Source organism: Zea mays, chromosome 2 (genome assembly GCF_902167145.1).
Source record: "Zea mays cultivar B73 chromosome 2, Zm-B73-REFERENCE-NAM-5.0, whole genome shotgun sequence".
In the NCBI taxonomy this organism is placed as follows: domain Eukaryota; kingdom Viridiplantae; phylum Streptophyta; class Magnoliopsida; order Poales; family Poaceae; genus Zea; species Zea mays.
In genome coordinates, this window is record NC_050097.1 from 33051204 (window position 1) to 33064628 (window position 13425).

The 13425-nt window shown below is 43.8% G+C and overlaps 2 protein-coding genes and 1 non-coding gene across 7 annotated transcripts; 2 read left to right on the forward strand and 1 right to left on the reverse strand.

Annotated features, from left to right (window-relative positions):
- The first annotated feature begins 5663 nt into the window (after positions 1-5663).
- Positions 5664-10549, forward strand: LOC109029535 (uncharacterized). Of its 5 annotated transcripts, none has more exons than XR_004856025.1 (3): positions 5664-6016; positions 6897-7098; positions 10010-10430. XR_004856025.1 is itself a non-coding variant. In XM_035965009.1 (2 exons), exon 1 carries the CDS (start codon positions 5776-5778, stop codon positions 6001-6003), a length of 228 nt encoding a protein of 75 aa, XP_035820902.1. In that variant the 5' UTR covers positions 5664-5775; the 3' UTR covers positions 6004-6016; positions 6897-7169. The 5 variants fall into 5 exon arrangements, 3 of the variants coding, with proteins under 3 accessions (XP_035820902.1, XP_035820901.1, NP_001333847.1); NR_158544.1 differs by having other exon boundaries at positions 5743-6016; positions 6755-7098; positions 10010-10549; XM_035965009.1 differs by lacking the exon at positions 10010-10430 and having other exon boundaries at positions 6897-7169.
- On the forward strand, positions 6162-6287 carry MIR156e (microRNA MIR156e). Its single transcript, NR_121021.1, has one exon. It is a non-coding gene; the product is annotated as a microRNA MIR156e (primary transcript).
- On the reverse strand, positions 6580-10142 carry LOC118476298 (uncharacterized). The gene is made up of 2 exons (XM_035965234.1): positions 10013-10142; positions 6580-7101 (listed from the first exon to the last, which is right to left on the reverse strand). The coding sequence occupies exons 1-2, from the start codon at positions 10120-10122 to the stop codon at positions 6849-6851; spliced, it is 363 nt and encodes a 120-aa protein (XP_035821127.1). The 5' UTR covers positions 10123-10142; the 3' UTR covers positions 6580-6848.
- Positions 10550-13425: the final 2876 nt, after the last annotated feature.

Genomic DNA, 13425 nt, shown 5'->3' on the forward strand with positions numbered 1-13425 from the left:
ACCACCACACGATTGGTGTCTCTTGCTTCGCTTACAAGGCTTTCAGAATAAGATTGAGAGAAAGAAGAAAGCCAACCAAGCAACAAGAGCAACAAAGAAACACCACAACGATCCTCTCACAAGTCCTAAAACACTAGAATTGAATTGGGGACTTTGATTGGATCGGTGGCTTTGATTTTGTGTCTTGGAGTGTTGCACTTTGCTCTTGTATTGAATGAAGTGTGATGAATGCTTGGATGGTTGGAGTGGAGGTGGTTGGGGGGTATTTATAGCCTCCAACCACCAAACAACCGTTGGCGAGGGGCTACTATCGATGGGCGCACCGGACAATCCGGTGTGCCATCGGACGCTGTCCGGTGTGCCAGCCACGTCACCCAACCATTAGGGTTTGGGCGCAGACGACCATTGGAGCTTTGTCTTCAAGTGGCACCGGACAGTCCGGTGCGCCTCTGACGGCTGCTCTGACTTCTGCGCGCACTATCCGCGCACTGTAGCATTCACAGGTGTCCGTTGCAGTCGACCGTTGCGTTGGTAGTCGTTGCTCCGCTGGTGCACCAGACAGTCTGGTGAATTATAGCGGAGCACGCCCTCAAAAACCCAAAGGTGGCGAGTTTGGAGTTGTACGGTTCTGGTGCACCGGACACTGTCCGGTGCGCCAGACCACGACACCCTGGGTTCCTTTGCTCCTTTGCTTTTGAACCCTAAATTTGATCTTTTATTGGTTTGTGTTGAACCTTTATGCACCTGTGGAATATATAATCTAGAGCAAACTAGTTAGTCCAATTATTTGTGTTGGGCATTCAACCACCAAAATTATTTATAGGAAAAAGGTTAAACCCTATTTCCCTTTCAATACCCCTGTAACAAATGTGCGCAAATCCAGGTGGTTACCGTAAAAAACCAAGCCACGTGAGAGACGTCATACCACCATCATAAAAATCCTCAATAGAATGCATAAATGGTGTAAGTAGTAGGCATAAAACACAATAATGGAAGGCATAAACACGAATCGAGGAGGTCATCACCGGAGGACGACCCTGAGCCACTGGACCAGAGGATGCCTCAAAGTCCACCGAATCGAAGGCGGTCATAGGATGCCCGAGACGCGTAAGATTGGATGAGGTTGTCGTCATCGGATGCTGCCGCAGGCGGTCAGCATCGCCGCTCGTGCCTCGGGCGGCGGTGGCCGCGGATGATCGCGCCTTGGGTTGTAGGACGCTGTCGGTGACGCCTGGCCACTGCTTGTGCCTCGCGAGTCCGCCACCACGCCTGAAACCCTAATCCTTGGAGTCTAGAGCTGCTTTTATAGACATCATGAGTTGGGTCGGCTTATGTGGTGTGACTGAACTAGATGGCAGCATTGGCTTGGGCTTCCCTAGCTATATATATATATATATATATAAAATAAAACTCTATACTGTGAAAGTAAAATTAAACGATAATACAAAATAGTTAACCATTCATCATAAGAACTTAGCCTTTATAACATGTTGTAAAAGCGGTAGCTTCCATTGCACAAGGACATTAACTTGTTGAACATGATCTCAATAATCAGGATGCTCAACAAAAGCCTTTTATACATTTCATAACAAAAATGAACAAGTGTAAGTACATTTCATACTTAACAATTATAACATGGATTATGAAGCTAAAAAATATGACATGCTTACAACAGTTACCATTTTAATGATTCAAGTTTTATCATCAAATTACAAAAAAATCAAGTTTATGTCGGAATAACAAGATAATCATCTAAAAAAGGTTAATGAATAACACATATAATTATGACATTAAGCAACAATTCAATAAGAAGTTCATGCTATTCATGACTGCGAGCACAACAGTTATAACGATTTTTACACTATGCAAAGGTTGTATACCTTTAACTATGTCCCATGATTCACGTTCGATAGGGTTACTCCCATACTACACTTCCAAGATGCATTCTAAAATTTCACTATAAACTCTTTCAAAAAGTTTTCTAACAAGTTAGTAGCCGTTAGGTTTTAATGGCAAGAGGATATAGAAACCCCTCTTTTGGAATGACACACTCTTATGGAAGTACTCATAGGAATAGAGGCCGTCCTAAACCCACTCGGCAAACCTCTTTTGTACCATAACAAGCTATAAAAGATATCCATAAAAAAGTACATCAGGCAGCCAAATGCTTGGGAAGTTCACCTGTGACTTGGTCATTAAATAAAAACAATTTGGTTGCACTATCAATGATTAAAGTCGAATATGTTTTGATAGGAGGTTATTGTGCACAATTACTATGGATGAAAGCAATATTACAAGATTATAGAATCAAGCTCACACAAGTACCATTATTATGTGACAATGAGAGTGTCATAAAGATGTGAAGGATCAGTGAGGTGACCAGAAGGGGTTGAATGGGAGCCAACCAAAATTTTGTTGCCAAACACTTAAAATGAGCACTTCACTTCAATTGAAATAAATAAGCGCTCAAACCAAAATCACATCATAAATCAATGATCTCGTGATTTCAAAATGTTTCTAATACTCACATGAGACCAGCAAAACAAACATATCGCGAATCGGACACTGAAAAATCCGAATCGGTCCAAAACCGTGTCGCGAACAAGTGCTAATTTCATCTTCACAAAATTATGTTCTCGGATGCGAAACTGAAGCAAATTAACTTCGATTGAGATAAAATTTTACACGCACCTAGAAAAATATGTTTCCAAGGTATCCACAATTTTTTAGCCCAATTGGACTTGTGAATCAACCGCCTATCTGAAAATACGTACAAAATTGAGGTTTTCTAGAACAAACTCAAAACGAGATCAGCTAAGATCATAACCACAAGCTACACCAACAGGTCGTAAGTAGTAATCCTAATAGTATATCTCATCCACCAACAAACCCCCAAACTAAATCCTCTTAAGAGATTCAAGGGTTTTCCACAAAAACACAAGAGATGCCAAAGAAGAATAAGAGACCAAAACAACTCCAAATTTCAGCAAGGATGCAAAACTGAGATGGAGAAGTGAACGAACGTTGTGGGCTGTACTGACGACCCTTCCTCTTATTAAACTTGCAGATCAAAAATACAGCTGTCGATTGCAAAATCGCTGTGGATCCCTCGTCTCAACGGGTGTCTACCGAGAGAGAAAACTAGGAGCTCTAAAATGTGAAGTGTCAACAAAATGGCAGTCAAGAGATGGATGTAATAACAACCCTCCTCTCTATTTATAGAGGGTTATTTCCATTTGCTAAACTACCCCTATTTATATAGAGCCTATCCACTCCACCGGTGCGAATGGACCAACTCCTAGGTTTTCGATCCGACGGCCACACGCTCCACACGAAGTTGCTTCGCCTTGATGCACCCTTCGTTGTGATGCCACGTGTTGCCACCAATTCCCACTGGAACCGCCACCTCCGAGTTTTGATGCCCAAACTCAGCAAAACACGACATCCGTAGCGCTGGGTGGTTTTTATGCCCAAACTCAGCAAAACCTGCCATCCATAGCGATGGGTGGTTTTGAGGCCCAAACCACCAAACCGTCGTGAATATCGCACCACGTGTGTGTCCCCACATCCTAGACACGTGTCTCGTCAGTCCTCAACCGCGCCGCCATGTCCTCGCGCGAGTGCGTGTCCTAGGTGTCAGCCACCACGGCTGATCATTCGACTGCTCCGATCCGTCAGACAAGATCCAACACTCGTCCTTCACCGTTCCCGGTCCATTAGCACGAGCCCACATGACCTTCACCTCAACCGTTGACCACCATCTCTGTGCTCCACACCTACACACCACACCACAAGCCGGTCGACATGGTTGCACATACATAACCTCACACTCTAGTTAGGCAACTGACTACCCCAGAGCGCTACCCGTTGACAATCACTTATCATCAACCCGAACCACAAGGGACAAGTGAATCTTGTGTTCGCAAGATGGCCAACTCGGTTGAACACTTGAGAACAAAGCATATTGATGTATGCCACCATTCCATTATATATCATCAAGCAAAAGTGGATGTCTCAATTGGGCGTGTAGGCAATGACAATCAACTTGCTAATATATTCAGCAAGACACTTCATGAAGCCTAGTTTCGCAAATTAAGGAGTGAATTGAACATCCTTGATTTCTCCAACATTAGTTGGTTGCACATCATATAAATGGCATGGCTCTCCTTGAACAAATCAAGGTAAAATTGATTGCTCATAGTTATGCATACCCTTACTAGCACGTGGTCAGTACATATAGGCAAGTCATTCATCGGAAACAAAATATTTTTGAAGCGTATACCTTACCACTATTATTGTATCTATTTTTGTTTGTTACTATCGCAATATATATATGACTTTTGTTATGAGTAAGCAAACATAGTGTTTTGATCTAGAATATGAGCTACTAACCGTATAACTTAGCTTTGACAAGACAACCGTTGTAAAATGTGTAAAAAAAACTTGAAAAAGGACGAACCGAGCTATATACTCATGTAAATAGCTAGTAGATGATCTCAGCAACAATTGTTGTGTCTTGACTTTTTGAAGAACGACAACAACATTTATTTTTGGTTAAAGGTAGTAAGCTTTTGCCAGTTTCTATAAAGATAGTTATTCCCTCTCTAAAAACCCCATAATGCGTGTTCAAAACAGCCGTGCTGGTAGCACCCGTACCGTGGACCACCGGTACGAATTCCGTGCTGCTGTGCTGGTACCGGGGCTAGCTATATGGCGGTAGGCTGTAGCATATCTTGGTTTCAGCGGAACGGTTAGCAGGCGCAGCGGAGCAGGGCGCAGGCCAGGGTACAATACATGCATGCTTTGGGACTCGCAGCGGTTGCAGGCACGCTCCAGAAAAAGAAATCCACGGGGGAGGCATGCCGCTGATCAGCTGCATCATCATCCACCGGCCTCGGTGCCGGCGCCGATCGCCCAGGCCGTCGTACTGTCATATCACATCGCCCCCCGCTCGCTGCAGAGGAGTACCAGCAGCGTGAGTGCGTGACGCACAACGCAAAGTCTACTGACGCCATGGGCCCAGTGGGCTGCTTGCTGTGTGGTAACGCTCAGTGGGCTGCTTCTTGCAGTTGCCAAGAAAGTCGGAGCTTCAGTCGAAAACGGTTTACTAGTATCACGCTGGAATATAATGGATCGCCTTTCAACTGTCCGGACGAAAAGCGGCCACGTACCGCCTCCACTGTACTAAGGGTGTATTTGGTTTGGCTTTTGGCTTTGGCTTTTGCCCCCTAAAAGCCAAAAGCCAACCAAAGGGCTGGATCCAGGAAGCAGCTTTTTCTAAAAGTCGACTTTCTCGTAGTGCAAAACTGAAAGCACCCCTAGACCTGCTTTTAGTGACTTTTGGATGGAACTGTGAAAACATATATCAAAGAACTTTTAACGACTTTTAGTGGTTTCCACCAAACGATTTTTAGCTTTTTAACAGTACACAGCCTACAGCAGCTTTTTCCACAGCTCACAGCCCACAGCAACTTTTTCCACAGCCACAGCCCAACCAAACAGACCCTAATGTAATGTGGGCGTGCTCTCGTATTCTCTCTTTATTTTTTTTTTTGCGACGGAACGGAACGGAGCTCGCGGTGGAAATTGGAAAAGGCAAGCGACGAGGTCACAGACATGTGCTCCGTGTCAAGCCCCTACTGGCCCTCCATTTGAATATCCTTATCTCCTGGAGCGAGCAACCCCACCTCGCAAGCCTAGCTAGCTAGCTGCCTGCCTCCAGCCTCCTCATATTCCTCCACTCACCGTTGCCATGCCAAAGCTCCCACACCTCTCATGCATGGGCAGAGGGTTCATGGCCACGGCAGCAGCCGCCCACGTTCGCCGCCGCATCCACCACTCACCACCCGATCGATGGGGAGCACCGGAGCAGAGCAGAGAGCAGCGCGCGCGCGAACCCTAAAAGCCTTCGGTCGACCTGTATGGATCGGATCAGCCGGAGCGCGAGCGTCCAGCCTGCCACGCCTGGGCTGGTGCGCGCGCGGGCCCACCTCCCCGCTATAAAGCGGGACCGCCGGTACGCGCTCCTCCTCAATGCAATGCAACCCACCGCCAGTCGCCTCGCCTAGATTAGCGGCCAAAGCACCCAGGTTGCTCTGTGGCGTCGTCTGGGGAGTGAGTAAGCGGCAGCAGTGGCGGCGGCGGCCCGGATGGCTGCCGGTCCGGCGGGCGCGCGCGCGGTGACAGAAGAGAGTGAGCACACGGCCGGTGTGACGGCACCGGCGCGGATGTGCCGTCGCGGCCGCGTGCTCACTGCTCTCTCTGTCATCCGCTGGCACACCCTCACGGCAGGGCGCGGCTCTCGCTCACCGCCGGCCGGCGCCGCCCACTGTGGCTAGGCTAGCCCTTATATCCTCCCTGCATGACCCGTCTCTTCTTAATTCGTTCGCAGTAGAATTTCGATCTCATCTTTTTTGGGGGCGTTTTCCGGCCGGCCGTCTTTCTACACCTACATTCATGGCGCTGTTTGATTTGATGGTTGATGGAATGGAACGACCGGGGGTTTACTCTACTACTAGGTTTTTTTCCCTTCTTGATGGCGCTGTACTTTTCTCGTCGTTTCTTCTTGGGCTAGCTAGCTTCCCTCCCTCGGCCTCGTACGACGCCCCTCCGCTCATCTTTTCCGAGGAGCCCTATGCCATTAGGGGAAGTACCACCACATTTTTTTAACTCCCTTTCCGGCAAGGATTTAATTTACTGTACCATTCATGAATCACCCCCCCCCCCCCCCCCCCCCCCCTCTGGAATATGGCAGCGCGCGGCATCGTCAGGAGCAGGAATCTACCGGACGGAGGATCCGTAGTTCCCTCCAAGGTGTTTCTGACCAGATCTATTTATTACTAGTACCACTACTCAGTTCTTCCCCTACCGTACTCTGTCTCTTCTTTCCTTTCCAGGCTTACTGTTAGGCTCGAGAGCCGATCCACAAACGGCGCCGCGTGTGTCAGGGATAAGATGAGCTCAGCAAGAGGCAGAGTGGAGGAGGAGGTGAGGAAAGAGCAAGGAAAGGCACAATACGGTGGCACGGTCGGCAGATCTATCCCGGCCTGCCGCCGTTTCCGCACTACCATGCATGTCATCAGGATTGTGTCTCCATCGGTCAGTTTTATCTTCTACTGTAGTCCTTTCTGTTCTTGAATAGTCATGTCGCTGGGGTGGTATTCAAAGTAGGAGTAATGGTGTATATGGCTCCGGATATATATATATATATATATATATATATATATATATATATATATATATATATATATATATATATATATATATATATATATATATATATATATATATATATATATGTGCAGGAGATACTGTTGAGATACAGCTTGCTAGCGGCTGTTCCATTCATGGTGCTTGTGCTTGCATTGTACTCGTCAGAATCCCTGGCCGCACACGCCATTCGTTTGACTTTCTGCTGTCGGACTAGTAAATTCACGGACCGACGACCGGCGATATAATAATACATTCATGGATTACATTAAGTTTATATATATATGCTGCCCTTCGATGTTCACAAAAAAGAGATTGTTTTGAATAATGAAAACAAATACTCCTAGTTCCGCGCGAATAATAATTGGAGGATTTACTTTCTACTATGATTAATTATTTGGGGTTTATAACTTAACAGTATATCCTAGCCTCACCGTTCCTAGCAATGGAAGTTTCGTTTTTTCTTTTGCTGTTTTTATATATGGGCAAGCAATGAACTTCGTCCAGCTGGATAATGATGTGCACAACAACAAAGCAGGGACGACACGTACTAGTCTGGTCATATATTCGTTAGGAAATAAACATTTCTGGTACAATATAGGGCAACCATCGCGTTGCTAAATCTGAGCCTGCCAGCTCCTCACGAGCAGGAGAATGTTGATTTTCCACACACAAAATGACAATTTTGCTGACCTCAAAATTTGTAAGTTTGCATATGTTCTTGGCTGAAAAGGCATGGGATCGGTGCAAGTGAGTGCACATATGTTTTTCTATATCAACAAAAGAAGGGCGCCAAGCTAGTTACTGCTATTCTTTTTGCTGGACAACCGTTGGACTTTCAACTACTACCTAGGTTGCAATATCACATGCTTCCTTCAATAGTATAATAAAGTCAGATTGTTACCTTAAAATTGCTAGCCTACTAGCAAAACACCAATATATATTTTTGTTAGTTTTTCCCAAGTTCCAACATGCCTGGCACCGGCTAATGGCAATTCTATTATACATAAAGTTTCAAGTATATAAAGGCCTGGGACCGATCATGGTGATATATACTTTTTTCATAAGCATGTAACAACCTGTATCATCTCACTCCCACTTTTATTGTTCCATAATGTTTGTTTGCTCAAACTTATCTCAAATCTACTATGTGTGGCTATATGCACCTGCACATCAAAGCTTCCTTTTGCTATGGCAAGGTGGTCATGTAGAGGTATGTAATGTCCAACCAAGGCATTGTTGCACTATTAGCATGTCTGTCATGTGATAAAAGATGGAAACTAAACCAGGGCCTACACAACTAGTGTGGTATATTAATCCACACTTAGCCAATCTATAACCATGCAAGCATACGTCAAATGATCAAGAAATTAAAAAAGAGACAGTTTTATTTCAAGTTTGTGTAACAATATTACTCGTTAGATTACTCTTATCTCATCTACTGATAAATATGGCTTGTTAATGCTTTGTTCAATTGCATATACGATTAGGATTCTTGTGTTCAAGCCTTGTCAACTTTGACGATCAATATTTATGGACTTAGACAATTGTTGATGTAAGACTAATCTTGGTGAGGGTGAATTTGTCGTGAAAAATACTTCCGTATAATTTTTTTGTTTGGTTTTTTTTACCGAAATTTGCTGTAAAATTATTATCTTGTTGTACTTGTGGATTTAGTAAACAACTTACAGATAGAGTACATAGACGACATAATAATACACTGCAACAATTAATAGAATTAGAATGTAACAACCTATATGCATGCATGGCAGGACTCGTGAATATAGTGGAGTTATTAGTTCAGCATGCATGTTCTATCTGCTTACCTCCTTAGAGCAGCATATGTATATGTTTGGGATGCTACATGCCATTTAAATTGGATAGGTATGATATACAAACATACAATTAATTTATTTTGGTCCTATCATCTTGTGGCCCACATGAATTTATGCATCTTAAATTGTTCTAGTTGTCCTTGGACAAACTATAAAAAAAGCTAGTGACCAAGTTTATAGAAGAATAGTATTAATATTTATGACACAAAATAGATTATATACATATATTCCATATGATGACTCTAGCGACACCTTTTTTTATATACTCTTTGTATAAATTTGGTCAAACTCAACATAGTTTAACTCGATGGCTACTTTGATATATAGAATTACATAGGTTATATATATTCTTAGACAGTGCGATTATGAAAACATATATGTTATCTTTAGTGTTCCGATGGTATCCTATGTATGCATAAATCGTGTCCTGAAGCTGCAGATTAGATTGCTGAGTAGTTTATTGAACAGAGAAATGAATATATAATCACGGTTGTTGTTAGTTAATAAAAGGGACTGATGAGTTTACACAAAATGCGGCACTACTTCATTTTATTATTTATTATGAAAAGTTCTAATCGTACCCTCTCTATTCTCAAATATTTGTCGGTTGCTAGTTCATTTTTTGAACTAAAACACGATAAATAGGAAAACGGGCCGGGGGGGGGGGGGGAGTACAATTTTTAGGACTAAATTCCATGAAAATTCCAAATGATGAAAGCTATAATTAAATTTTTTGGATATGTGTATGTTGGCTGTTCACATCCTCGATTGAAATGATAAGTAGTGAGTCGTAGTGATAATGATGTTTTAAGTTCATTAAATAAATCAATATATATGTCGCTGTTGTTGGAATATATAGTACCTGAAAGGTACTCGATGAGTGGAATTTGAGCCCTTCACATGGACTGAAATTGCATATTTAATCATGCTATGGGAAATAAAATGATTGTCCTATCTATATATAGGTGGTGGTCTGGTGGACATCGATCCCTGGAGAATGGCTTGAACCTTTCATTTGCGTGATTCTAGCATAGACATCTGAATATCTGATGGTTAGTGAAAGGCTGGATACCATCATATATACGTGTCATATGCCATTTGAAGTGTGCCATACTAAAATTGTAGTCCCAGGAGTATTATGCTTTGGCTGTAATTAAACTTTAAATAGTGTTCTGTACATATGTATTACAGTGCCTCATTGTCTCACACATGGGCTATCAGGGTAGCCCCGACCATATATGGATGAAGGAGAGGAAGAAAACTATGTATAAAAGATATATAGAGGATCAGAGGGAGAAGAAAAAGAGAGGAAGAAAGAGAAAGAAAAGGAGAAGAAAATTGTGTATGATGTTACTATTCAGATTTATTCATGGTCAGCTATTCAGAGATTGATGCATGGTCATGTAGCCCTTTCATATTCTACCACATAACAAGAGATTCACAATCAAATAAAGCTTACCAGGACTGCTAGGTATCGAATCTTAGGGCATAGCTACTCAAGTTTGATGTATTAAGAACAAGGTCATTCCACATTAGCTGATAATCAAATGGGGGAAACTTCCAGTGTCAAAGCATCTTTGAAAAATACCTGTGGCGTGTTCAATATCTGGTTCAACTCAAATTGAATGCTACTCTACCACCCTTTTATATGGTATTATTACAAGCATATTCTCTACATACTCAAAATTAAGGTTGTTTAGGACACTATTTGTGATACCAAGGAGTGATTAATTGCATGTAATTTTCCTGTATATGCCCCTGTTAACTAGGAGTCGAGTCTAATTCAATCACAACTGTGTGCCTATCCACTTGGTTGTCTTTGATGTGTTGAAGGCTCGGGTCGTGGGTTCGATCAAAGCCCCACAAAACAAATTTTTGCCTCGGGTTTGGTATAAGCATGTCCACACGCATGGGCTATTCGGTCCAACGCAGAGCGAAAAACTCCAGAGCGGCTTCAATTTTGAAATTGGCTACATCTGCAAGACGACCAGAATTGTGATACCGAAGGGAGCATACCGGATTACCAATAGTGGTATCTATCTGTCATAAGACCAATAGCTACTTGTCTTAGTTTGGTCTTGTGATCTCGTGACCTGTAATAAGCATGCATCAAAGTATCAATCCTATGGAGGCAGTTCTGCCCAGAGTAAGGATATGATCTCAATGGATCATATGGATCATACTATAGTTCCTCATACTCTTTATCAAAAGTTAGAGCCCCTATATTGCCTAGTGATGGTTATGAGGACTTCCCCAATCTGTAGTAGGTAGGATTGCTTGAATATATATGCTCATAAATACTAAAGTATGCTTATGTAGCAACTTTGAGTACACCTAACCTATATGTGTGTCTCAGTACAGAGGTGTGCTTGTAACATCATGCTCACATATAAAGTTAGCACTCCTATATAAATTTCTTCCTAAGGCACATACTGCACATACATTGGAGGAGGTATGATAACCTATGTCTTTAGATATTAGGACCCTGCCTAGCTGGTCTAGGGTGATTGGTTGTTGGTACTATCCCTTGTAGTTTATGATATTGTCTTGTACATCATGTGTGCACTTGCACAATCATAGGACTAGCACAAGCATCACATAGCGATCTCAAGTGCTCTACAACCTTTGTTGCGTGTCTGCATGCCTAGTGAGTCCCCTAATGTTGCTCACTATACATTTAATGCATTGTACACAAGGCTTATCCATTAAGCTATTAATGCGAGATATCTTTTAGGGTTTTTATATGTGGGGCCCATGACCCAAGGTTGTACTACTCCCGGTGGGTCTACCATATCCTTTAGGCTTGAGAAGGAGTTAGGTTGTTAGTAAGTTCTTGAATCCTCTAGGGAGTTCTCAAGCAACCACGTACATGTGTTTGGAGGCTAGTTTTATAGGGCTGCTCTACACTACCCAGTGGTATGAAGGTCCCAAGGTGCTTACATTGTCAGGTGCCTCGAGATGCAAGGGGCCTTAGGGCCTTATGTTGTTAGATGCCTAATACTCGCCTAGAGGTGCAGGGGTGAATAGGTGAAACCTGAAATTTAACACTTCCAGAATAAACTTGGATCCCGATTAGTGGTTAGAACAATATTGAAAGGGAAATGTGCCTTTGGGCCATTTCTAAGTATTTTGGTGATTTAGTGTCCAACACAAGTGCCTAAGTATTGATCTATGCAAAGTGGTGGACAAAGTGCAAGTCAAGTCAAAAGGTATGTTTCTAGACTTAGTACATTGTTTTATGGACTGATGTATTGTGTCTAAGTGCTGGAAACAGGGGAAATCAAATTGAAAAAGAGATGGCTTTGTTCAGCCAAAGTCTGCTCAGTCTGGGTGCACCGGACTGTCCGGTGGTGCACCGGACAGTGTCCGGTGCGCCAGGCAGACTCAGGCGAACTTGCTGCTCTCGGGAAGTAATTAACGGCGTACGGCTAAAATTCACCGGACTGTCCGGTGAGCCAACGGTCGACCGGGCCAACGGTCGGCCGCGCGATCCGCGCGGGACACGTGGCCGAGCCAACGACTAGTAGGGGGCACCGGACTATCCGGTGTGCACCGGACAGTGTCCGGTGCGTCAACGGCTCCAAGGCTGCCAACGGTCGGCTTCGCCAAATAAGGAAGGAAATCCGCACCGGACAGTGTCCGGTGCGCCAGGCGACAGAAGGCAAGAATTGCCTTCCCAGATTGCTCTCAACGGCTCCTAGCTGCCTTGGGGCTATAAAAGGGACCCCTAGGCGCATGGAGGAGGGCACCAAGCATCCTTTGAGCATTGTTGATCACTCACACTCCATTCTTGCGCACTTGTTCGACATTCTTAGTGATTTGAGCTCCGTTCTAGTGTGAAACTTGTGATAGTCTCTTGAGCTCAAGTTTGGGTCTTGTGTGTGCGTATTTGCTGTGATCTTTGTGTCTTGTGTGAGTTGCTCATCCCTCCCTTACTCCGTGCTTCTTTGTGAGCATCAAAGTGTAAGGGCGAGAGGCTCCAAGTTGTGGAGATTCCTCGCAAACGAGATATAGAAAAGAAAAGCAAAACACCATGGTATTCAAGTGGGTCTTTGGACCGCTTGAGAGGGGTTGATTGCAACTCTCGTCCGTTGGGACGCCACAACGTGGAAGTAGGCAAGTGTTGTACTTGGCCGAACCACGGGATAAACCACTGTGTCTATCTGTGTTGATTCTGTTGTGGTTATTGTGTTTCGCTAAGACTCTTCTCTAGCCACTTGGCATTACTGTGCTAACGCTTAACCAAGTTCTTGTGGCATTAAGTTCAAGTTTTACAGGATCACCTATTCACCCCCCCCTCTAGGTGCTCTCAATTGGTATCAGAGCCGTTCTCTTCACGTAAGGGACTAATCGCCCGAAGAGATGGATCCTAAGGGCAAGG

What these genes read in the sequence shown, in the direction of transcription:
- LOC109029535 (XM_035965009.1), top strand. Translation starts at nt 5,776, where the DNA reads ATGCATGGGCAGAGGGTTCATGGCCACGGCAGCAGCCGCCCACGTTCG.
- LOC118476298 (XM_035965234.1), bottom strand. Translation starts at nt 10,122, where the DNA reads ATGATGGTATCCAGCCTTTCACTAACCATCAGATATTCAGATGTCTAT. An exon ending in ATCGATGTCCACCAGACCAC is followed by an intron (nt 7,102 to 10,012) that starts CACCTATATATA and finishes GAAGATAAAACT; the next exon opens with GACCGATGGAGACACAATCC.